Consider the following 26,378-nt stretch of genomic DNA (forward strand, 5'->3'; position numbering starts at 1 on the left):
CGGAGCCGGGGGCGCGGGCCGCCTTGGTATATCCGCGCATGTGCCGCGTCGCTGCTGGGCCAGTCGGGACGGAGGAGACAAGATGGCGCTGCGGGCGATGCGGGGAATCGTCAACGGGGCCGCACCCGAGCTACCCGTGCCCGCCGGTGGGCCGGCGGTGGGAGCTCGGGAGCAGGCGCTGGCAGTTAGTCGGAACTACCTCTCCCAGCCTCGTCTCAGTGAGTATCAGAGAGCAAGACGTCTCTGATCTTTGCTTCCTAGCTTAGCCCTTTGCTCCCACTCACCTGCTTAGCCAGCGGGTAGGGGGTGGGATTTGTTTTTCCCTCCTGTGTCTCCCCTCCTACCCTTACCCACTTGTCTCTTTGGAAGAAGATTTGCCTGTACCTTATATTTCCGGGAGATGGGCCGTGGGGAAGAGCATCAGCGGGAACTTTTTCCTGGGGTTGGTGGGCTCTTGGCTATTGCTCTCCCTTCTCCCCTCCCCAGCTTCCCTAGGCTGGAGCCTTCTCAAGGCATTTGCTTCTTGTCCCCGAGGGCCACTTCTTGTCACTCCAATCTAATCTTCCCCTGACTTCATTTGGATATCTGGAGGTCGAGGAAACGCCTCTTCCCCTTCCTTCCCCTTGGTAAGGACCTCAGTGGGGGTCTTCAGCTCCTGCCGAGGGCAGACGGTAGCAGCCATCGCTGACGTGGTCAGGCCTTTCGTGGATGGAGGTGAGGCCAGCAGCCAGAGGGAGATGGGGCTTGGTGTTCGGTGGAGGGGCTGCTCCGCAGGAGGACACCTAGATATCAGAGAACGCTAGAGCTGAAAAGTACCTGTGGGTCATGCAGTCCAACCCTCTCATTTTACAGGTGAGAAGCCCAAGGTTCTGGGAGGGGTAGGATTTGCCATGCTTCAGACACTTTATTGGCAGAGCAGGGACTAAAAATCCAAATTTTTAAATTCCACTGGGCATTTTTCTACCGTGCCCTCTTCATTTACTGACTAGTTAACCAAACTTGGTTGAGTGCAAGGTTCTTTGGGAGAAGCCAAGTGGCTTTGCCCATAGTTGCTATGTGTGCATAGGCTTAAGTGTTTTGATTATCTCAATAGAAAGGCCTTAATGAACTAGGTTTAAGTGGATAGCTCAGCAATTCCAAAAGCAATGGTTCTTGATTACTAGAGAATGCAGTTGTGTAGCATCTAAACTTCACAGCTTTCTTGGGAACTGGCGATGAGCCCTAGAAATAGACTTTTTAAAAAACTAGGAAAAGCACATGATGTTTTCCCTGGTGGTGAGACTGCATTTTCACTGGTTCATTGCCCTAGTGTCTGTCTGTAGGTGGCCAATTCGTTAAAAAAGGATTGCAGATGAAGGGTGTTAGTCTGGGTGATCTGAAGCCTGACTAATCCACATCCTGATCTGTCACTGGGTCATGTGATAGCACTGCAGTGTGAAGGAAAAGGAAAACATTTGGTTCGGTGTGTTGCTGAGATGTGCATTTTACACTGGGAATTCTTCGAATTAGAAAATGTCTGTTGGGGCTTATATAAGCTAAAGTAGATAATTCAGGAAATCGACAGATGTTACATTCTTATGCAGACCTTGGCAATAAATGTATACCTACGAATTGCAAATTCTCTTGTATGAATTGCATTTGTATGCATTTCTTTTCTTTGGGCAGAACAAATCGACATTAGTAGTGCCTCTCAAAAAGGGTTATAAGGGTGCAGTAGTTTCCATATAATTAATCATTCAGTGTCAATTCAGAATATCAACTGAAATAATATTGTTTAAAGAGTACTCCATGATTAAGGTTGTAAACCCTTAGGAGAGATGAATATGATTTCTCTATGGTTTTTATGCGCTTAGCCAATTGCTGAAGGATTTTTCTAGAAATTATTGACAAAATGTTGTAGCATAGGGCTTCACACTGAACCTTTAGAGGTCAGGGATCCTTCTTTTGTCCCCATTGCCTAACACAGTGCCTGACACATGGAATGTGTCTTGTAATTGTGTAACTTGCATTTAATTTAAACTCCTTGCTCTAATGATTCAGTGGATAGATTCTGAACATGGGTGGAGTCAGAATAGGGAGTTGAAATGCCCGGTTGATTTATGTCTCTGTGTAATCTAAAAAGCATAAATGATATCACACTTAGGCTGAAAACTAGTTGCATTTTAATACAGTATCTTCTTACTTTGCCACATTTTTAATTCTACTCAAAAGTTTTAATTGCTTTTGAATACATACTGATTAACCGTTTATTTATTTATTTATTTTGTGACAGAGTCTCGCTCTGTTGTCCAGGTTGGAGTGCAGTGGGGCAGTCTTGGCTCACTGCAACTCTGCCTCCCAGGTAGTTGGGACTACAGGTGCACGCCGCAACGCCCAGTTAATTTTTTGTATTTTAGTAGAGACAGGGTTTCACTGTGTTGCCCCGGCTGGTCGCCAACTCCTAAATTCAGGCAGTGTGCCCACCCGGCCTCCCAAAGTGCGAGATTACAGGCGTGAGCCGCCATACCTGGCCAACCTCTTAATTTTTGTAAATAAAGATTGATGATATCATTTAAGGAGTTGTGCAATTATAGTTTGTGTGTGTGTGTGTGTGTGTGTGTGTGTGTGTGTGTGTGTGTGTGTATTTTTGGTAGAGATCGGGTTTCCCCATGTTTCCCAGGCTGGTCTCCCAACTCCTGAGCTGAAGAGATCAGGCTGCCTTGGCCTCTCAAAGTTCTGGGATTACAGGTGTGAGCTACGGCACCCAGCCAAAAGCTTCACACGAACCTTTAGAGGTCAGGGATCGTTTTTGTGTCCCCACTGCCTACCACAGTGCGTGACGCATAGAATATGTCTTGTAATTGCATAACTTGCATTTAAACTCAAAAAAGTGTGCTTTTTGAGTGAAGAAACGGAGTAATATTGACAGCTCCACCGTACAAATTAGATCCTTTTTAAAAACAGCTTCAAGATGATAGGACTTTTACAAGAAGTGGAAAACATATTCAGGCTTGAAATTAGGAAATTATCTTGAGCATTTTAGTTGAATTTCTGAAGTCACAAGGAATGAAAACTTGATTTTCTTTTAAAAGAAAGTCTTCAACAACATACATAGAGCTGTTGGATGCTATGTGGTTTAAGTTTGGTCATCTCCATTTTTCTTCAGACCCTAGATCAACTGACCTTAAGTCAAAAGCAGAGCTGTCCCTGCAAAAGGTCAAAATAGGAATCTTCTTGCTTTTTTTTTCTAGAACCTCTTCTCAGGTGCCCACTGCTCAGAGTGTGGGTCTCTGCTCTTCTTGCACAAGAGAAGATGATTGCTCTGGGTTTTTGTTTTGCTAATAAGGCGGAGGCTAAAAGACTAGGACTCTTACTATGCAATGGCTGCCAACTTTTTTTTCGGAGTATTTCATAATCATTAAATGGTGTTAGTAGTGTTGAACAATCTATACTGCAGGAGGAAGAGGATGTCATCTGACAAAATACGTGCTCCTTAAAACCTGTGTAGATTTGGGGTTTTAAATGTTACTTCATAAATGTTGTCTGCTTGATATGATAGTTAAGAATCAAAGCCAAGGCGTTTTGGTTGTAAAAATGTTCAGAATATAATATCAGCATGTTTCTTCTGTGTTGTCAGAAGTTCTGATTATCCCCCATACACCCATCTACGGACAAATTCTTGTTCATTTGGAGAGTATTTTGCTAAATAGAAATATTTAGGTAATTTGCAAATGGGTTTTTGCGTTTTTTGAAGAGCAACGTAATGTCTTTGACAGCCATGCTCTAAACGGGTATTTCTGTTTTGGGCTGTTAATGGTGAGGAAGGTTGTATAAATACTGTTGAGAGATAAAAGGTAGTGTTTGTTATCATTTTTCTTTGCAAATAGTTTTAGTACCATGGAAAAGAGCCGTAGTTTTATACAAATTGTCTTTTAGTCCCCACTTACAGTCCAAGTGCTAGAACTGTATGTTCTTTATACTTTTTAATTGTACTGGAGACTAAGGCCAAAAATATTTTAAGTGTCTTAGAGTACCAATTTTAAAATTAAAGAAAAATGAAACAGAAGCCTGGCTCTCCCATTTAAAAACAAACTTAGGACTTTAGTTTCTTTAGGATATATCAGGCTTGCCTACTGTATTAGCCATTTTCTGTTGCTTTTAACAGAAAACCTGAAACAGGGTAATTTATAAAGAAAAGGAATGTATTTCTCAAAGTTCTGGAGTATGAGGTCCAAAGTAGAGGGGCTGCATCTGATAAGAACCTTCTTTCTTGTGGGACTTGAAAGAGACCCAAGGTGGTTCAGAGCATCAAGTCATGAGGGGGCTGAGAATGCTAGAGCAGTAACTCAGCTCTCTCTTCCTCTTCTAAAGCCACCAGTTCCCTTCCCATGATAACTCATTAACCCATGAATGGATTAATCCATTCTGGAGAGCAGAGCCTTCAGGACCCAGTCCCCTCTTAAAGGTGTCACCTGTCAATGCTGCTACATCAGGGATGAAGTTTCAACTTGTTTTGGAGTTTCCAAGGGGATATTTAAACCTTAGCACCCACCTCATTGTGTTCTGTGAAGATGAAATCAGATAGCCTATCTGAAGATGCTCTGTAAAAGCATGAAGCTCTTTTCAGCTATAAAGCTGGGTCAAATTTTTATCTTGTTTGGATTATAACACGTGTTAGCTTAGTTTTTATATGTTAGTTGAATTTAAACCAAGCATGTTTCACCTCTAGTTTGTATCAGAAGTATCTCCTGATCGCCTCATGTTTTTCATGATTTTCATTGCAGGAAAACTGCTGAAACACCTCCACCAGATACTCCATTCTCTACTTAAACTCTTCCGGTGGCTATGACTCCACTGGAAAAAGATTTGTTTTACTGTAGCAGGAGCGGCTGGGAGAAACAGAGCTACTCTTGAACACTGAATGGGAAGGAAAAGGGTTGAAGGAAAAGGGCTTGATCCAGGCCGGGCAATGATTTGTCTAAAACCCAGCTTGTTTAACAAAGGAAGGTTCTGCCTTTATATAGGCTTATACTCTAGATACTGCAGGTGGAAGAATCTTAGGTTTACAGCCTTAGATATCATGGTGAAAAGGGTTTTGGACTTACAGCTTTAGGAACCACATGTGAAAAGGTTTCTGGGTTTACAGTTTTAGAAATCGCATATGAATGGTTTTGGGTTTATAGTTTTAGGAATCCCATGTGAAAGGTTCTGGTCTCCGGGTGGAGGTTTGATCTTGTTTTAAGTAAAAACAGTGTCTTCTGGAGAGTTTCCCCAATACCAAGCCTGCCGCCTACAGGAAAGGGATTCAGGGGGTGCCAGTTGGCCACCCATTTCTTCTACTGAAATGTACTGTGGAAGTCGAGGGGGAGGTGACTCCAGATACCTGGATCTCCTTCCTCATTACAATAGACACAGGGAAATATTGCCTAGTGTGTGAAACAGTAAAAACCTATTTTTCATAACTAAAATTGCAGGCTTGTGAAATTTTTTAGGATGATGTTGCTTCATAATTCTAACAAGATACCATACTACAAAAAATGGACCAGTTCAATTTTAGAATTTGGGCTGTAGTAGAGTCAAAGAATAAGTGACTCTGGAGCCAGACTGTAGATTCAGATCCTTGGGCTAGTTACTTGTGTCCTTGGGCAAGACAAAGTATATTCTCTGAGAATAATTTTTCTCTTCTAAAACTTGGAATAATGTTAGCTCACTCCTATGTCTGTAATGGAGATTAAATGAGAATTACTAAAAAGTACTTATAAATGTGTGTTGGTGTTACCAATTAAGTTGCAGGGTTACTTACTGGCTTCTTAAAAGGCTGTCTACATTGTTGCAAATTTAGAGATTTTTGAAGAAGTAGAATCTTGTCTTCTGTAATAGAAGTCAACTGGATTCACTGTTTCCAGGAGAAGCTATGACTAGTGTTTCTTTCTCTTGGTCATACTTTTGCTTGTGACTGGCAAAATTTCATAGTTTGGAATGAGCTTGAATTTTAGCCATGAGATTCTGAAGTAATGTTGTAGAAATTAGACATTTAAAGTAGATACAATCGTGTTGAAAAAATAAAGAGAATTTTAAGAACCTGGTGTATTTTGGTGATGTTGTATTTTATTCAAAACAGTTTTTCATAAATCTCAACACCATATCCCCTCCCCGACCACAGCTGTTTGGTAAAGGTTTTGGAGAGGTCTGCATTTCTGCATTTCTGAAAACTGGCTTCAAGAAAACATGTTTCTAATGTGGCTCACTTTCCATTTCCACTTAGCCATTTTAGAAAGTCATTGAAAAGCAGTGTTGGGAGTCTTTTTTAAATGAGAACAATGAAGAAAATTTTTAAAGTGTTGGAATTATGTTTTTTACAAGTATTAGAACATTTTAAAACAGTGGGGATAGTTTTCATAAAAGTGGTGGCAAATGGAGTCTTTCTAGTACTCTAAGGGAATGATGAATCCTTTTACCATCCAAGTAGCTTGCTTTTTATCTCAAGAGGAAAAAAAAAAATACACTTCAGTTGTGGAGGGCCTGTGTTGAGACAGTTACAGTACACTTACTGATGGGTTCAAGCAAATATTTGATGTCTGGATCGATTTAAACATCCTGTTAGCATGAAAGGTGGATGCCGTGATAGCACTGTCTGTTCCATCCCAGCATTTGTACCAGGGCCCTGGCTTCTCAGCCTCAGGCTGAAGGAGTTGTAATTCTAAATTCCAGACCCCCTTGAGTGGACAGACTGGTTAGTAAATGATTTCCTCATTCTTCGGAGTCCACATCTGTGCCAGGAATCTCTGTGCAAGCTCATTATAAGACCTCAAAAGAAATCAAGCTAGTGAAAAATTTCCAATTGCTCAACAGCTTCACATTAATTATTTTAGGCCTTCTAGTAAATTCTCTTCAAAACTTTAGTTCATGTATTTTTTTCAGCTCTTCTGCGTATGAAATTTAATGAATTCTGTAGGTATCTGGTAGAATTACTCTCCCCTGAGTGTTCTTATACATAATCCCCGGTTCACTTGCCACACAGGTGTGATAGGGTGAGGGCTTTGGGTAGGACCTGCTGAAATAGAGTAGCAGTTTATTCCTAGGGTATACTTTGCAGTGGAAAACCCAGTCTCTAACCTTGCAGTAACATTTAACTTTTTTAAAGGATGCTTTCCTTATCTTGTTTGACCCCTGGCCTTCCTTTCCATTGCCTACTCCCTCCTTCAAAAGCTCTTTTCCCCTAGTTTTGTTTTGTGTTTGTTTTTTTTTTGTTTGTTTGTTTTTTTGAGACAGAGTCTTGCACTGTTGCCAGGCTGGAGTCCAGTGGCACAATCTTGGCTAACTGCAGCCTCCACCGCCTGGGTTCAAGTGATTCCCCTGCCTCAGCCTCCCAAGTAGCTGGGACTACAGGTGCACGCCACCATGGCTGGAAATTTTTCTTTTATATTTTAGTAGAGACAGGGTTTCACCGTGTTGGTCAGGATGGTCTCGATCTCCTGACTTCATGATCGAGCCACCACGCCTAGCCCTTTTCTCCTAGTTTTTATGACACCATTTGATTGTGGCCTTTTACCTTACAGGCAGCAATTTCTCTGATTTCCTTTGTGACTTTTGTCACTTCTGTTTAACATTAAGGATTCCCTTTCTTTGTCTACTTAGCTAAATGCCACCTCCTCTATCAAGTTTTTCCTTTTCTCTCTGAGGTAAGAACTATTCCTCTCTTTTGCTGTGTTCCCATAAACCCTCTGCAGGCCATAGTTAGCGACCTTATCTCATCACATTCTAACTCCACCGCCTCGCATAAGACAATTTTTGAAGGCAAGCAAAATCTGTCCTGTGTCTTGTTTTTGTATACTGGGTGCTTAGAATAATGACTTACTCCTAGTAAGGACTCAAAATATTTTTGGCTGGATGACGCTGGATTATGAAAAGTTGAATAGGCACAGACATGTTTTATAAATGCATTGAAAAATTTCATAGCTATTTGAGTGTTCTGTATTCTAATAGGTCTGATAAAGTAGAAAGGATTTTTAGTCATGCCAGAGAGATAATTTAAGCTTTTGTGCTATTTGACTAAAGCTGACTCTTCTGTGTTTCTTTCCAGCATACAAGACAGTATCTGGAGTCAATGGTCCACTAGTGATCTTAGATCATGTTAAGGTAATACCACTATTTGTTATGGTCTATTTATGTAGTTAAAAATGTGGTGTTTAGTCCTATTTAGTACACTTTAAATTTTTGTTATGATTTTTAAGTGATACTTTAGACTGAGTGTCAGTGCTATGTAGGAGATAAGAGTTTTTAGACCAAAAGTCAGAAGACAGGATTCCAGTATTGGTTCTGCTGTGAGTTCTGTTTCCTTGAATCCCTTGTCTGCAAAATAGACAAAAAGTCAGTCTTACCTAACAGTTTTATTAGGAGGAAAAAGCAGCAGTAATACTTTTGAGTGTCCCTTATAACTCATAGGGTACTATAAAAATGTATAGTATCTTATGGCCCTTGTCATAGACTGTCATATGTTACAGGGTTGTTTTTTTTTTTTTTTTTCATAGTATTTATCTTTTCTACTAAATTTTAAGCCCTTGAGTGAATAAACAATCTTATGTTTATCTTTGACAGTCTGTCGGTGGTATTCAAATAATGAATGTGTAAAAACAGATTATTTCAAAACCTTAAAGCAAAGAATAGTTTTTACTTATTCACTTTGTTGTAAAGGTCTTTAGTTACATGTTTTTGTTTTAAGTGAGACCTATACTTAAGAATTATAAAGACATTATTATCTTAGAAAGAGAGACATTGGATATAGTCTCTAATTGGGTACCCTGGGCTAAGCTTTTTACCTGAGCCATATGACCAAAATATCACCAAAGAAGATAATTTCTATGTTTTCTAGAGCAGTAATTATGCATGGGTTACTGGGGTGGGTCAGGGAAGAGCAATGCAATTACTAGTTTGTTGAGAGAGGTTAATGATGCATTTGTGCTTGGCATGTGACCCCTTTGGAAGCAGAAAATACATCGAGAAACATTTCTTAAAAGAAAGGGCAAAGTGCTTTGTCTCTTCTCCTTTATCACTAAGGTAATATTTTTGTGTATGATAAGGTACCTGTAGAAACTAATCTCAAGATGAAACCTAGCAAGTTTACTCCTGACTGCAGTTTTGTAGTGTGCTGCAGATTGATTCAAAGCCTTAATCAAACTTAAGTTGTACAAGGTTTAGGCATGTGCTCATTAACGTTTTATAAAAGAATAGAGCCTACTCTTGTTTTTTGAGGAAAATATTAGGAAGCTTTGTTTGCTTTTTTTAATCTTATAAATGTTTTCTGTATTCTCTGTTAAATAAACTTTTGGACTCATTTTTAAAATACAAGGTTTTTTGATTTGTTTTTTTTTTTTAGGCGGAATTTCACTCTTGTTGCCCAGGCTGGAGTGCAGTGGCACGATCTTGGCCCACTGCAACCTCCACCTCCTGGGTTCAAGAGATTCTCCTGCCTCAGCCTCCTGAGTAGCTTGGATTACAGGCATGTGCCACCATGCCCACCTAATTTTTCATTTTTTTTAGTAGAGATGGGGTTTCTCCATGTTATTCAGGCTGGTCTTGGACTCCCGACCTCGGGTGATCCACCTGCCTCAGCCTCCCAAAGTGCTGGGATTACAGGCATGAGCTACTGCACCCTACCAGTTGTTTTAGTATTAGTAAAAGTATATTATTGAAACAGCTCAAAAACTATTTGGGCTTCAACTGTGTTAAGTGCTTGAGCCCAATGCAGAAAATATAATGGTCAACAATGAGAATGGGCTCTCCCTTATTTGAGCATAGCATAGTAGATAAGCAAATATAGTATCAATGTCTAATTGGTCCATGCTGTGAAGAGTCAGTTAGGGTGCTGTGAAAGATGATACTGAGAAGGACTTAGAAACCATCTCTGAGGAAGTAATTTTAAGAGAGCTAAAAAAGTTTCATTGAATGTTACATTGGGGTATAGTTATAAGTGAGGAAAGACTGGTAAATAAATTTTATATAGCTGTAGAAAAATAGATTTAGACCATGAGATTTATAGTGATATGTTTTGTTTTGTTTTTAGATTTTGGCTTTTGTTTTTAACATAAAACATACAGGATCAAGGAATAGATAATCTTATGCAAATTATATCAGAATAGAAGATGAAGAACTGTTGCCAACTCATTTTATGACGTTAGCGTATCTTTGACTCCAAACCAGAAAAAGGATAGTGTTAGAAAAGAAAAATAGCTGTTCTCACTTATAAACACAAATTCCAAAGTCTCAATAAAACACATTCACATGTTAGATATTAGCAAAAATATCTATGTAAAATATCAGCAAAAGTAGATAATTCGATATTAGATACAATGTAATTCAACAGATTCATGGAATACACTAGAAAAAACTTTGTATCTTCTCAATAAATACAGAAAAAAATGGATTAAATTACTCATTTTAAAAAAGGCCTCTTTGAAAATAAGAAATATAACTAACTTTTAATGAGTATCTACCACAACCTGCACCAAACCATGTACTTAAAAGACTATAAACATTCCCATTGAAACCAGTAAAAGGCAAACTCGTGTGTCCTTTCTACTGCTGTTTTCAGTATGTACTTCACTTCTGACACCAGAAGTATGTGTTTTTTCCTACAACAATTCAGTTCTTTGGCAGACACCTATTGGATGCCCTGCAATACTCATTTCTGACACACTGCAAAGAGTTGGTGTGGACCCCACAGGTTAAGGGCTTACTTGGAAGATAGTCTACTTCAGATGCCAATCAAAAGTAGTGGGTCCCCAGGTTACCCACAGCTACCATCCAACTTGGCTACAGATTGAAGATTCCCTTCTCAAGTTCGATAATTTGCTAGAATAGGTCACAGAACTCAGGAAAACAGTTTACTTACTATTACTGATTTAGGGTGTATTAAAGGATACAAATAAATAGCCAGCTGAAGAGATTATCATGGAGTGAGATCCTGAAGAGTACCGAGCACAGAAGCTTCTGTCCCCGTGGAGCTGGGGTGGACCACCTTCCTGGCACGTGGTTGCATTCTTGCTCCCCAACCCAGAAATTCTCCAAACACCCTCAGTTTTTGAAGACTTTATTTTTAAGACTTTATCGCCTGAAGTTTTTTTGAAGAGTTTATTACCTAAGCATGGTTGGTCAAGTCATTACCAGTGGTGATTAGTCCATTTCCAGTACCTTTACTCTGTTAGGAAGTCAGGGAGTGGGGCTGAAATTTCCAATCCTCACTCACCATCACTATCCATCTTTCTACTAAAAACTTACCCGGAGCTATGTGGAAAAGAAATTAGAATATAAAGGGATTTGAAGGGAAAAGGAACAACCATCATCGTTTCTTGATAATTTGATCAATCAAAAATTTGGTTAATCAGAAAACCCAAGTCATTCAGTGGCAGACAGTTAGAAACAATGGTAGAAAACAAGGTAGTGGATACAGGATAAGTTTACAAAAATTTTTAGTGTTCTGTATGTCAGAGTAACTATTTACAGAAAACTGTAAAACTTTGTGAAAGACCATACAAGAAGACTTAAGTGAAGATTCCATGTTCATGAATGAAAAGACTGTCCTCCCCAATTAACACAGTGAGAGAAGAGTAACTAAAAATGAGGATTTGGTTCAGGAATAAGCAGATGTATCAATGGAACAAAATTAGGAGTCCTGAAGATCAACTCTTTTCACACAGAAGAATTCAACTTGGCAAATTCAACATTACAAGGCCATGGGGGACACTATGCTGCTCAGAATATTGCTAGGGCAGTTGATTTCCCATATAAAAATGAGAAACATAAAATTAGTTACCAAAAATCCGTATGGATTAAAGATCTAGAAAATGAAACATAAGTCTGATAGAAGACAATATAGAAGACCATTTTTATGACTTCAGACTGTTTTCCAAACAAGACACAAAAGGCATAAAGTCATAAAGGACCACAGTATGTTTTATTAGAAAGTGTTAAAACTTTTTTGTGACAAGATACCATCAGCAAAGTTAAGACAGGAAGTAGACTAAGAGAAGATATTCACAAAAGGATTGAAATAGGTAATTTACAAAACTTCTATAAATGAGTAAGAAGGATTTACTTGACAAGTGAGGAAAGAATATTAATAAGCAATTCATAGGAAATAAAGTCTGAATTATCAGTAATATGAATGAATAACTGACAGGGATAAGTATGAAGAGATGCACAGTATTGGTAGAAGTCAAGAAAATGCAAACTAAAAAGATGCCATTTTTATTATCAAAATGACAAAAGTAAATTTAAAAACATAAGATTGGCAAAGATGGAGGGAAAGGATACTTTTTTATACTGCCAGGGAGATTATAAATTAATAAGGCTCCTTTGCAGAATTAGTTTGGCAGAAAATGGGCATGGCCTGTATGTAGCCCATCAGATGGCTTTGGGAGATTCTGGCATACTTGTAACTTTTTTTTTTTTTTGGAGACAGAGTCTTACTCTGTCAGCCAGGCTGGAGTGCAGTGGTGTGATCTCTACTCACTATAGCCTCCATCTCCTGGGGTCAAGCAATTCTGCCTCAACCTCGTGAGTAGCTGGGATTACAGGTGTGTGCCACCATGCCTGCCTAATTGTTGTATTTTTAACAGAGATGGGGTTTTCACCATGTTGGCCAGGCTGGTCTCAAACTCCTGACCTCAGATAATCCGCCTGCCTTGGCCTCCCAAAGTGTTGGGATTACAGGAATGAGCTACCTCACTTGACCTATTTAGTAACATTTTATTCTTCCCCTGTCAACCACACCTGGAGCACACATATGATTACACACACAGCCTAGAAAGCAAACATCAGTTCTAGGTGGTGGGAACATGTTTATCAATACCTTTCTATAACCTCAAAACTTTAAAACATGCATGCAGAGGAAAAGCAGTACATTTAATTGCCATGTTTCTATGGATTTAAGACCCTTCTCCTATACCTTATGCTTTGTTTGCTAGTATATGTGTCAGTGATGTGTATGGTAAGGAATTAAACTACCTGAGATTATTAAAAGCTCTCAGCATAAATCTGTGTCTGGAGAGTGGGGAGTTGCACATTCAGACAGGCCGTAGTAGAGACAGAGCATGTGTAATAATTTGGGGGGCTTTTAAAACATTGGTTATTGATCCTTTTTTTTTTTCTCTCTTTAGTTTCCCAGGTATGCTGAGATTGTCCATTTGACCTTACCAGATGGTACGAAGAGAAGTGGGCAAGTTCTAGAAGTTAGTGGTTCCAAGGCTGTAGTTCAGGTAAGTTTCACTTTCAAAACCTGACCAGCTGAACTGTTTCCTAGTTGCCCACACATAGGGAGCACTACTTGTTTCCCTCTGTGATGATCACTGCCTAAGTGTTTTAGAATCTTTAGAGATTGGTTACCAGCTGCAGGGCAAAAAAATTATTATTGCATGTTTTTTTGCTCAATGTCAGCGACCTAAGCTCCACTTAGTCCAATAGCTTCACTAGTAAAATGGCTTTTTTTTAAAATGGATAAATAGTCATGTAGAAGGAGAAATGAAAAGCAGAATTCACTGATGATGTGATGAAACCAAAAGGGTCATCTGTCTGAGTCTGTTTCTTTAAATTGTCTCATATAGTTCCTTATTTTTAATGTTACCTCACTCTGGGTAATGGCGCTTTTCTCAAATAACGGTCCCCTTAGAAATCACGAAAGCAGGGATTGGCAGAATTTCTGTAAAGGGCCAGACAGTAAAGCTTTTAGGCTTTGTGGGGCCGATTAAAATATAAAAACACACACACACACACACACACACACACACACACACACACCCCACCCCACTCCCCCCTCCCCCCCCCGTGCTTAGCTTACTTACTGAATTTGGCCTATAAGCATGAACCCTTGATCTAAAGGTTGACAATTTGGCTTATTATCATATTTCTTTGCTCATTATATCAACAGTAGTATACATTCATGTGCTTCAGTTTATAAGGGCTGTTTAACAGACAAATAAAATGTAAATGCCCATAATCTAATTTACCCTTCTGATTAATTCTTTTTCTTGATAGGTATTTGAAGGGACTTCAGGTATAGATGCTAAGAAAACGTCCTGTGAGTTTACTGGGGATATTCTCCGAACACCTGTGTCTGAAGATATGCTTGGTAAATGGATATTATTCATTCTAAGCAGAGATCTGTTTCCTTTTAAACATATTTCCATAAGGTCGTTTAAAAATTACGAACATTTGAAAGTCAGCATCTACTCCATCCTGTCTTGTTACTGTTTTCTAGGTCGGGTATTCAACGGGTCAGGAAAACCCATTGACAGAGGCCCTGTTGTACTGGCTGAAGACTTCCTTGATATCATGGGTAGGAATAGTAGATGGATTTCTGTGTTTGGGAGGAAATACCTTCTGTCTGTCTTGTACCTTTGTCAGATAGAAAGTATTTTTGTGATACCATTTAAAGATTTTTTGTGATATCACAGAAGATATTTTTTGTGATATCATTGCCAGATTTTTGTGATATCATTTAAAGTAGATAGGCAACATGTTCCATAGGTTATAAATTATTTTATTATTTAATCATATATTTTTTAGAAATTACCTTAAAATTTTATGTATTAATAATATCTAAGACACTGTAAAATATCTAGGATATACCTGAAATGTGTATGGTAAAACCATGAATTTGAAATTAGGACTTCTCCTTTATTTTACTTTAGAAACTTGAATTCTACTATCCTGTGTTTTATGAGTCTACAAAAGAATAAAGGAAAAAATTATTTCAAGTTTCAGATATGAAAAATAACTGATTTTTTTTTTTTTTTTTTTTTTGTAGTAAAGAGGTGGATGCTTTATATAGTTCTGGTCTTCTGGTGCTTTCTTTTTCTTTTAATTTGATAAGAGATCTGATTTCATTCATGAATACTGTGCTGACATGTTAAAATTTTCCCTTTTGGAAATACGTTAGGTCAGCCAATCAACCCTCAGTGTCGAATCTACCCGGAGGAGATGATTCAGACTGGCATTTCAGCCATCGATGGTATGAACAGTATTGCTAGGGGGCAGAAAATTCCTATCTTCTCTGCTGCTGGGTTACCGCACAATGAGGTGAGGACTGGGATCGGTTTGGTATGAAATTTAGCGGACAAGAATTTCTAAATGCATCACTGTTACTGAGAAACCAAATAAAGGGTTTTCAAAATAAATACTCAGTTTTATTGTTTGTTAATCCAGTTACCTTAAATCTGTATTTATGCACATCTTCTTGCTTACCCTTGCATATCTTTGCAAAAAGTACAAAATAGTTTTGTTGAATAAATCCGTGAAAACATCCCAGTTTCGTTTATGATTACGATTCCAGAAAGTTTACAGTAAAAGTTATTTTGTTGTAGAAATGTTATTGTAGATTTCAGCTGAATTCTTCTCCGTTGTTCATCAGATTGCAGCTCAGATCTGTCGCCAGGCTGGTTTGGTAAAGAAATCCAAAGATGTGGTAGACTACAGTGAGGAAAATTTTGCAATTGTATTTGCTGCTATGGGTGTAAGTAGAAGTTTTTTGTCTGTTTTAGTATGATATATAAAATTGTGCTTGTGTTGTGAGAACAATGTAACAAACTATGTATATAGTTGAATTTTTCTCTAGGTAAAGAATTTGCAATCTGGCATTTTGGCCAAACTAAGGACTAAAATTTAGCATTTAACTAATTTGAAATTTAACAATAATACTGTTTGTGCCCCAAGCCGCCTCTTTGTTCTGTTGACTTTTGTGAAAACTTTTGGGGTACTTGAGATTTTAAAAGAAGGAACAAATCTGTACCTTGGCTTTAGTCAGAAATAAATGTTAAGGATTTTTCTTCTCCCAGCACTGATGAAGTTACTGTTATTTAGGTAAACATGGAAACTGCCCGGTTCTTCAAGTCTGACTTTGAAGAAAATGGCTCAATGGACAATGTCTGCCTCTTTTTGAACTTGGCTAATGACCCAACGTAAGTAAACAGAGCTATTTCTTTCTGTGCCCCAGACTTAAGATCAAAAGTGTTTCTTAAGGCTGGTGAGGTAAAATGTGGTAATGACAGCATTTGGACCTAGCAATGAGGTAACCCTATATTTAAAGTCCAACCCTGCTTTCTGATAGTTAGTTATCTGGAATTAGGCAAATTACTTAGGCTCTGAAACTCATAAAATGTGACAACTGATACTTGTCTCACGGAGTTGTTTTGCATATTAAATGAGATCATACTTAAAAATTACCTAACACAATCAACTCTCTATAAATGATTTTTTCCTCTTACCTGAAAAATCTGGCTTTCATTTCTGAACCCCAGTGTTCAGAAACCATATAACTGAGAAATTCGGGACATTTATAAATAACTGTTAATACCTTACGTAAGAATTTGTAAAGTAACGATTGCTTTACTCTCTTCAATTTATTTAAAACTTTAAAAAGAGAATTGTACTTTTATTACCTGAATCATTTCTTTTTGGTCTTTTGATTTGAGTGCCCTAAGACTTATGTTCTCTTTCAGCATTGAGCGAATTATTACTCCTCGGCTGGCTCTCACCACAGCTGAATTTCTGGCGTACCAATGTGAGAAACATGTATTGGTTATCCTAACAGACATGAGTTCTTATGCTGAAGCACTTCGAGAGGTAACTTCTTCATGTTTTTCCCTCAGTTACACAAAATCTTGTCGCTCTGCAAGTTTTCATTATTTAATTATGGTTTTTTTAAATTTTACTATTCATATATTAGTAGAATGCCTTAATAAATTAGAAAGGAAAATACTTCCTCTTTGTCAGCTTGGTAGAAGCAATTAGAGGATAAGATGTAAATGGTTAGCCTGTTTATCTCACTGTCACTCTCTCCATGGATTAAACTGATTGTAAAAGGGAGTAAATAATGCAAGTTGTTTATTCGTTACTCTCCCGGGAAGTTCTATTTCTGTCCAGACTGTTATTTTTTAACCCTGTTGTAATTCCCATTTTAATGATGTTAATATTTAAAAAAATAAGACGATAATCTGACAGTACTCCCTTCAGCACTTTTTTCTTCAGAAAACCCAGTGTTTAGGAACAATATTAAGATTATAGCATGCTGGGCATGGTAGCTCACGCCTGTAATACCAGCACTTTGAAAGGCCAAGGCAGGAGGGTCGCTTGGGGCCAGGAGTTCAAGACCAGCCTGGGCAACATGGCAAGACCCCATCTCCATAAAAAAATTAAGAAATCGGCTGGGCAGACTGGCACACACACTTGTAATCCTAGTTGCTCGGGAGGCTGAGGTGGGAGGATAGTTTGAGCCCAGGAATTAGAGGCTGCCGTGAGCTATGATTGTGCCACTGCACTCCAGCCTAGGCAACAAGGCAAGACCTGTTTTTTTGTTTGTTTGTTTTTAAGAAAAGGAAAGATTTGAACAGTTACCCCTAGAAGTTTTGGGGTGTTTTCTATACAAGTTACTGAAATTTTGAGTAAGTTACTCTTTTAAGCACATAAAAAGACTTCTGAAGAGACAGGCTCTATCAATACCTGGCTTCTTAAAATTCCCTAAGAGCCCTCACCATATCTTAACCCTGCTGTACTGTATTGCTGTTTCAAATGAACTCTAATAAAGAACTAGTTTTTTCCCTCATCCATCACAGACTAATACTTTTGTAAAATGCAATAAAAATGAGTTATTAGAAAAGTGAAGTTTTAAAAATGTATAGTTTACAAATGCAGATTTTAAAATTATTATTAGATTCAACAGACATAAAATTATTTTGCCTAATTGCCATGAGAGTTTCTAAATGTGTATTTTGCTTTCTCTGTGATCATTGCTCGTTGATAACAGCTGGTCTGCAGACCACACTGTGAGGAGCACTGCTATAGGACACTCCTTCGAAGATGCCAAAGTAGCACTTAGAAGTTGCATTTCATAATGCTTTAGCGTTCTACTTGATTGTAGGTTAATATGCATGCCTGTAGTCCAGTATCCATGACTCTAAGGGAAAGATCGTTTATCACCATTCCTATTTTGTGCAGTGGAATGGACTCCTGGCTTTGTGACCTTGAGAAATTGTTTAATTTTTCTGACCCACGATTCCAACTGTAAATTGGAGGTAACACCTTCCTCATACGGTAGCTGCGAGGATTAAATAATGTTGTAAAGCGCAGCAGATGATTCCTGGTGTGCATTTCCTTCCCTTTTAACCTTTTTTGGGATTAGGTTTCATAAATATGTCTAGTTTGACCACATGGAATAAATCTTGTGAACCAAGATTCTTTTCTGTTTTAAAATTAACTTCCTTTGATTTATAAAATTATAGGCAGATTTTCTTCTAGCAAACTATTTGAAAACTTAAATTATGGCAATAAGATTTTAGCAAAAACCGGTCCCCTATTGTCAATATTTTTGTTGCAGAATAATTTGAATTTATGTTGCTGGGAGATTTTTCTAAATCATCCTTAAAGACAGTCTTTAAAATGAACACGATGGGATTTTCAACTTTGTACTTTGGCATGTTCAAACAAGCATGTTACAACGAAGCTTGTACTAATCTGGTGCGTGATACTCTTCTCCTTGACTTGCTGTCAGGTTTCAGCAGCCAGGGAAGAGGTTCCTGGTCGACGAGGCTTCCCAGGTTACATGTATACAGATTTAGCCACAATATATGAACGTGCTGGGCGAGTGGAAGGCAGAAACGGCTCCATTACTCAGATCCCTATTCTTACCATGCCTAATGATGGTAAGTTTTGGTCTTTGGATTTTAACACACCTAATCATTTTAAGGAGAGAGAAGACCCATCTACCTTTTTGAGTTGAAATTATTTTGAGAGCACATCCCCTAAGAGTTTATCTTGGTTATTTGTGCCTAAATAAAATTTTTTTTATCTGAAAATTACCCATAGTTATCATTATTCTTTTGTGGAGGAAAAGCAATTTTCTTCATAATTTTAAGTTTTTAACTTTCGTTTATTAGGTACTATTGAGTGCCTGCTGTTTGCAGGACAGTGTCCTAAATGTAAAGAATTTTTGAAAAGAATTTATGATCTCTACTTAGTGTAAGTTACTTAGTCTAGTTGGGGTTTTTTTTAATGTGTGTGCACCAGTGATTTAAGATGGCTATGTTAAGTGCCACGTGAAGAGCACAGGTGCTAAAGTCCACTAGACTTAGAGACAGATTTTTTAACCAAGGGCTGTTTAGAAATGACTTTCCAATACCTGTCTGCACGTGTGCTCAGGGTGGCTCCTGGGGTACAAGTGTTCAGAATTCCTCTTTTGTATTGCCTTTTTGTCCTTATTTCAGTTTTGGAAAAACACACAATAGGGTAAGTTATTACGTACTGTAATTGAGCACTGTTCTGAGTGCTTTATAAACATTCATTTGCTCCTCATAGCAACTTTGAGGCAGGTGCTGTTTGAGGCACAGGGAGGTAAAATGATTTGTCAAGGTTAGCAAGTGATAGATTTAGGACCCAGTTTGAGTTCATAATTCACACTGTTTCTCTGTACTGCCTCTGATACGAAAATGTGGTTTGTTCCAAAGGAGTAGCTACAAAAATGATATAATGGAACAGATTTGGAAATATGTTGCTTTGTGTGCCCTTTTTGGTGCAGCCTGTGTGGTGTTGCTTTATTTGTGTACATGCCTACATTTTGCATGGTGAAATGTGTATCCATCCGAGTTAGCTTATGAACTAAGAATGTTCTCAGTATACTTCAGGTTGGCAGATTTCTATAAGGGAACTTTGTGTTTAAAATGAAACTTAATGTATATTTTGAGGGTGGAGCACTTACCTAGGGGAGAGAGTATCTTTTATGAATGTAGCCAGTTTACCTCACAGAGCCAGCACACATCTAACTGCTGCAACCAAACTAAACTGGCCGGTATAGTTGCCACTTGCCACATTTGGCTATTTAAGTTCAAATTAACTAAAATTAAATAAAATTGAAATTAAGTATGTCAGTTTTGTTAGCCATGTTTCAAGTGTTGGATTAGCCATATTTGGCCGATGGCTACCGGAGTGCACACCACAGAGACAGAACATTTCCAGCATCACAGAAAATGAGCATAATAACATTCTTCTGAGTAATGCTGTGGGTAGTACAGATGGACTTCTTGTGGGTTTGGTTCTGAGATGGCTACTTTAAAACTCATAACCTAAGGATGCCATGCTTAATGTTATCTGTCTTCCTCCGGTAGATATCACTCACCCGATCCCGGACTTGACTGGCTACATTACAGAGGGGCAGATCTATGTGGACAGACAGCTGCACAACAGACAGGTATTAAATGTGAGCAGTGCTGTGAGGCTTGCAGACCTGCTCCTCCGTTACTCTTGAGGGACTTGGGTTTTGCTCTTAGGAATTGCTTTGCTTAGAAAGTATCAACTTGAATTGTTTTTAATATAGCTATAAAATTATCATTTTTGTTATCTTAAATTCTGGTGTGGGCAGAGTGCCAGAACTAAGAATTGTAACTTTTCTTTATTGTGTCTTAAAATGGAGTCACTTGTCTCCAAGAACTTTTTGGGAATTCTGTTTCATAATGGTATCATCTACCAATCTTGTTATTAATAGAAAAACAGACTTTTCCATGCTTCCGTAGTAGATGCTGACTTTGAAAATCAGCTTTTAGGAGTTATTGTTAATCTTTTAATTTTGTGTATAATTTTTTGAGTCAGAGTTCAGACCATTTTGACTCAATAATGTGGTAGTACTTGCGAAGCAGATGTTGAAAGTTGTAGTTTTTAAAAATAGGCTTGTACAGTGTTATAGATGACACTTTTTTGGATTTGAGTCTGGAAAGAAATATGCTATAAAGTGTTTCTTACTACCTTTTCTTCCCAGGAAGAGAGAGTAGGTTGCGTCTAGAAGACAAATGCAGTAGTTTTCTGTGACTTAAGGAGTAATAATGAATTCCAAATGCTTTTTTATTACCAGTAAAACTTGAGTTTTGTACTGAAATGTAGCATTTTTCCCCCTCTCATTCTATGCAAGATCTATCCACCTATCAATGTGCTGCCCTCACTATCACGGTTAATGAAGTCTGCCATTGGAGAGGGGATGACCAGGAAGGACCATGCTGATGTGTCTAACCAGCTGGTACGTGCATTCTTCTAAGAATGGTGTTTGAAAGAAATGGATACTTTCTGCCGGCTTTTACCTGTTGTCTTTCACCCTTACCACTTTTCTGTTCCCCATCCACATGGAATTTTAGTATAGGCTTGAAGTGGGATACATAATCATTCATTAGAACCAAAGCAGCCTTTTCTCATATGGTTGGTTGCTGACGATCAAGATGAGCTTGAAACCTGTGTCTAATGGTATCTAGTTTCTAAATAAAAAGCCAAGCAATAAGGTTGTTTAAACTTTTTATTAGCAATGTGAATGTTAATTATATAGTATTCCTGAAAGGCTACTGTAACCTGTTTCTTGGGTAACATATTAAGCCATCACCAGAACACTAACATGTACAGTTTTATGTAGATTCTGAAATCCTTGATTTTTATATTGTATAAGATTATACACTAACACAAATAAAAATACTTAACGACCATAAAATAGAAAGGTAAACTTAGTGATATCACAGATTTTTTTTAAAAAATAGAACTTCAAGACGAATTTCTCCACGGTTTATGTTTTCTGATTTTCAAGTGCTCTGTAAATTTTGAGCTCACTAACATATTGAAGAAGACTCCTTTCTGAGTGAGAATATATTCCTTCTGGTACTTTCATACGAACTTTATGTGAATTGTTTTTGTAAATTCCTTCTTTGGGCTCTTGTGAGGAAAACAAGAGCAATCCATTCCTGTATCCCAGATGCCCGAGCATTTTGAAAGCTTGTCTAAGCTGATGGAGCCCTCTTCTCTTTAGTATGCATGCTATGCCATTGGGAAGGATGTGCAAGCTATGAAAGCTGTGGTGGGAGAAGAAGCGCTCACTTCAGATGATCTTCTCTACTTGGAATTTCTGCAGAAGTTTGAGAGGAACTTTATTGCTCAGGGTAAGAGGACTGTTGTCTTACAAACACAAAAAGCCTCGTATGTAATTTTGAAAACTACTTTCCAAGTCTGAGAGAATTCACGTTGGTTTCTATATAGTTATATCTCTGGTTAGAGAAGAGGTTCTGTCACCTGCCTGCCTTCACACTTTGATTCTCCTCTGCCTTCTAAACATCTGGGGAAGATCTTGACTTGGTTTTCCAGTGACTTACTACCATCTTACTGTTTTCCTTCTTCTGTTGCCCTTCAGAATCCTCCTTCCCAGGCCCTCTGCTCTGCAACTTCATTGCCAGTTCCCCTTTTTGCTAACTTGTCAGCAGTGATCTGCTTTGACATTTGGGACTTGGAACTTTTCTGATTCATCTGCATTTATCTCCTTTTCTCATTTCTTACCTTTCTGCCTAATTGTTAATATTCCAGAAAGCTCAGTTACCTGTTCTTTCTGCTTTCACTCCCAGTGTCCACTTTTCACTCTGTTGTGGACTATGATGTGTGGACCTTTACCTGTTGTCCAGACCTCTGATTCCATATCTCTAGCTGCCATAGGGACCCCATTGTTGCTTATGCCACCAGCCCCTCAGGCTCACTCTACTCAGAACCAAAGTTTTTTCCAACTGACCTACCTTGCAGTGCCCTTTCAATTTTTATCTACTTCTGGTATAATCATTGTCCCAGTTAACCAAGCTTAGTAACTGGGCATTATTCTTAACCTTCTTTGTTTATTCTCCAGTGATCAATTATTTACTAATTTGTGGTGTTTTCCTTTGAAATATCTTAACCTTATTCTGTTTTTATTCCCATTATATTACCTTAGTCCTGTATTTCTTAAAATTTAGTATGCTTTTGAATCAGCCAGAGATATTGTTAAAATGTAAATTCAGGTTCAGCAGACCTTGGTGGGGATGCTGCATTTCTCTGAGTTCCTGGGTGATGTTGAAGCTGCTGGTCTCTGGCCACTCTTGAGTCCAGAGGTCCTAGTCCAAACTTTGTCCCATCTTCTTTGGCCATTGGTGCCAACATTTCACCAGTCTCCTTAACTCCTTATGTACCACTGCCAGGGTAAATATATTACTCATTTTATTGGCTGTCCCTCTACTAAAAAAAAACTGTAATCATTTTTATGATATAGCATCAGCAGGAATTCCAAGTTGTTTTGCTTGGTCTCTCTCGTCACCCCTGCTAATGCTAGTGATAATGTCAGTGGTGGTTACAACAGGTGTTTTTACTTTGGAATAAAGGCATCAGGCTGTACACTTAGAATTTGTATACCCTTCCAGTTGTATGATACATTAATATTAAAATCCTCAAAAAATTCATGATTATTGGAAATTTTTTAATGCAGAACCTGAATATCTTAAAAGTTTTCATCTAGAAAAAAGAATCCTCCAGCCTTGGAATTAAAGAATAAGATTTATTGTGGGATCGGGATGATTCTGCCATCAAAAATAATTTTAACAACTCTGAAAACTACTGACCTTTGGTTCGTGATACTCTTGAGGGGGTTGTGTGTATTCAGGTGCTTGACTGACATTTATGGCCTTCTGACCGTCTGTGTTAGTCGCCCTCAAATTCAACCTTTTCTCCTGTGGGAACCTTCTGTGCTTGGGAGACTTTTCTCACTAATCTCTGGACAAAACATTGATTCTAGTTTCCATTGCTCAAGTATCCTACCCAGTTGTCAAATCTCAGATCCCCCGCAAGACTGGTCACACTCTTAGCCCACCCACCTCTTCTTCTCTGGTTCCTTACGGTACTCACTGTCTGTGCCCTCTTTTCCTCACTTCTCATTTAGTCTTAGGAGTCTTTTTTTTTTTTAATATACATTTAATACACTGCTAGTCATATAACAATATGTACTGAGTAACATTGCTAAGTTGGAAGTCGTTTGCGTTTACTAATTCAATCTCAATTTTTAAGGTCCTTATGAAAATCGCACTGTCTATGAGACTTTGGACATCGGCTGGCAGCTGCTTCGAATCTTCCCCAAAGAAATGCTGAAGAGAATCCCTCAGAGCACCCTCAGTGAATTTTACCCTCGAGACTCTGCAAAGCATTAGCTGCTGCTTCCGTACTGCTCCGTGCTCTTGTGAAATACTGGTTCTGTTTTCGTTATTCCTTTTGCAATCCCCCATCCCCACCTTTGTGTTGGAGTTTACTGTGTTAACCTGTTATTAAAAACAAAGAATAGGTAACATATTGTGCCAGTGTTGCAATGTTTTAAACTGCTAACAGACTTTAAAATATCCCCTGTTCAGAAAACCTGGGTCCTCAGTGCTATATTTAAAGTAGCTGCGGGGATGGAGTGACGTTTTCTTATTGATGTATGTATTGTACATAGTGTAGTAGTTAGTTACCTGATAACGGTCTCATGATTTGGGTCTCTTAGACCTTACCTCTCAACTCCCTCAAGAGTACCAGTCTCTGAAGTGATAATGCTTTGGTCTCTGCATTAGGGGCAAGATCTGGTCTGAAAGAAGTCTCCTGTTCGAAGGGCCAAGAGGCTCTTCCCTGAATGTTTGCTTTCAGTGTGTTGGTGTGCCTGTGTTGCTGGGCTGTGCTGCTGCTTGAAGCAGGTGGTTTTGAATGTCTACTTGATCTTTCCCGTGTAACGAATAGATGAGTGAAGGGAGTCTCTTCTCTTTAGTACATATGTATTGGGATTCCTGTGTCTTACAGCTCTCCCTCTCCAAGTAATACATAGAATCCTGTAACTTTTGCACAGCTGGTATCTGTCTGGTAGCAGTGAGACTCCTTGTCTTGGTGATGCTTACTTGGTTTCCAAGCAGAGGAGCCACATAATTTAAATCGCGAATAGAGTTGTCGTTTGGGATACTGTATAAGAAAAGAAGAGAAACACTACAGCCTTTCTACATTCTGACATGCTAACAGTGGTTTCAGTTTCTAATGTGTTTACCAGATGCTGAAGGCAAGGTGGGGAGCAAAAGCACGTCTGTTTATGGATATTTTAAACTCTGTTAGAGAGCAGCCTTTGAAAATCCTCTGTTTGGTTCTGCTTTTTGACCTCTCTCTACCTTTTCAGGGTAATCTTTGTGGCACAAACGATAGCGTTTCCAGGCTTTAGAGTTTTCTGAATTCCTGCGCCTTCCTGGTGTGAGCCTTGAGCGATCTTCTATGCAGTTCTGCCGTGTCTCCCGTTGCGTCTCTGTGTTCTTCGTCACTTGAGTGCAATAGCAACTCCTCTACTCTGTGCATTCCATCTTTCATGTTGTGTAAAGTTCTTCACTGTTTTCTTTGGAGGGATGGGGTTGGGGGGAGTCAGCATGATTATATTTTAATCTAGAAAATGTGACATCTGGATATAAAATGAAAATAAATGTTAAATTAAATGGAAGTTAATGTGACTCTGTATCTTCTAATGAGGAAAGCAACTTCTCTTCAATTCACAAGCCTGAGCATCGTAACCAGGATTGGGAACCAGCCCTTGTGTTGCAGGGACATGTCTTCCAGGCTGTCCTTGCCATTCTTTTTAGTACTGGCTCTTGCAGTGCGCTGTAGTTTGATCTGGGGCTGAGCATTCCTACAGGGGCTCTCGAGCATTCCTACAAGGGCTCTCGAGCATTCCTCATTTCAGACTTTGTCAGGACCTCTAAAACCCATCTTCTGTGAATGAAAGAGGGTGCTAAATAGTGAAATACAGCTTGAGGCAAGCCAAAACTCATTTCACATACAGTCTCACAGGGGTGTCCAGTGTATAAAGAAACCTGGTGGAAGCACAGGGCGTGCTGTCATGGAGCCTCCCATTTCTGCCCCCTGCAGTTCAAATCAGCTTTCAGGAGACGTAGAAGAAAAAGCTTAATTAAGAAGTACTCAGTAGACCTGAGTTCTCTTCGTGGTCCTACCGGTACTATATGGCCTTGCTTAGTCATTCAGCAAATTTGAGTCTGCTTGTCTGCCTTTTAGGGTTATTATAAGGACTGGAGATTTTTGTGTGTAAAACACTAGGGTAGTGCCTGGTCCATAGCAGGCCACTGTTATTAGTAAACCTTTTTTAAGATAAATTTGCCTTACTACTCTTACATAATACTTAGGATTTGTTGGTTATGTAGCACTCTTGTGATTTTGTAACTTTACTTTTAATGAAAATGCTTTCTTAAGGAGGCTTTTTATACCAGAATAAGATCTAATGAAAAGACCTGGTAAGAAGCCAGTGTCCTCAAAGGTCAAGCTAACTAAATGACTCATTCAGCATCTATACTTGTAGCTGACTGTCACTTAATTGTGTAAGATATCATGTCAGTGAAAAAATGTTTCCAGACTAATGTCATAAATACCTCACTAAGATGTTTTGTTTTCAGCAAGTGTGGAGGTACAAAGCACCCTCTGCCCTTGGAATTTTCTGTTACTCTAGTAAGGAAAAGCTAGCTTAATTCAGTTTTAGGAACCAAGAGAAAATAGTTCCCCAGACTGCATTTAAAATAGCATTTAGA

The 26,378-nt window shown here is 38.7% G+C and overlaps 1 protein-coding gene across 1 annotated transcript; it reads left to right on the plus strand.

Annotated features, from left to right (window-relative positions):
* ATP6V1B2 (ATPase H+ transporting V1 subunit B2) lies at positions 1 to 25,282 on the plus strand. The gene is made up of 14 exons (XM_032288389.1): positions 1 to 218; positions 8,063 to 8,118; positions 13,137 to 13,235; positions 14,011 to 14,104; positions 14,234 to 14,311; positions 14,915 to 15,054; positions 15,386 to 15,487; positions 15,835 to 15,932; positions 16,473 to 16,596; positions 18,521 to 18,671; positions 20,130 to 20,212; positions 20,927 to 21,031; positions 21,803 to 21,932; positions 23,848 to 25,282. Exons 1-14 carry the CDS (start codon positions 83 to 85, stop codon positions 23,985 to 23,987), a joined length of 1,536 nt encoding a protein of 511 aa, XP_032144280.1. The 5' UTR covers positions 1 to 82; the 3' UTR covers positions 23,988 to 25,282.
* The last annotated feature ends 1,096 nt before the right edge of the window (positions 25,283 to 26,378 follow it).

The sequence above is a fragment of the Sapajus apella genome, unplaced genomic scaffold (assembly GCF_009761245.1).
Source record: "Sapajus apella isolate SASKATOON/1434 unplaced genomic scaffold, GSC_monkey_1.0 scaffold21, whole genome shotgun sequence".
NCBI lineage: Eukaryota > Metazoa > Chordata > Mammalia > Primates > Cebidae > Sapajus > Sapajus apella.

Coding starts and splice junctions, on each gene's coding strand:
- ATP6V1B2 (XM_032288389.1), top strand. CDS start 83: ATGGCGCTGCGGGCGATGCGGGGAATCGTCAACGGGGCCGCACCCGAG. Junction 16,597..18,520: donor ATGCTGAAGCACTTCGAGAG/GTAACTTCTTCA, acceptor ACTTGCTGTCAG/GTTTCAGCAGCCAGGGAAGA. Junction 18,672..20,129: donor TCTTACCATGCCTAATGATG/GTAAGTTTTGGT, acceptor TTCCTCCGGTAG/ATATCACTCACCCGATCCCG.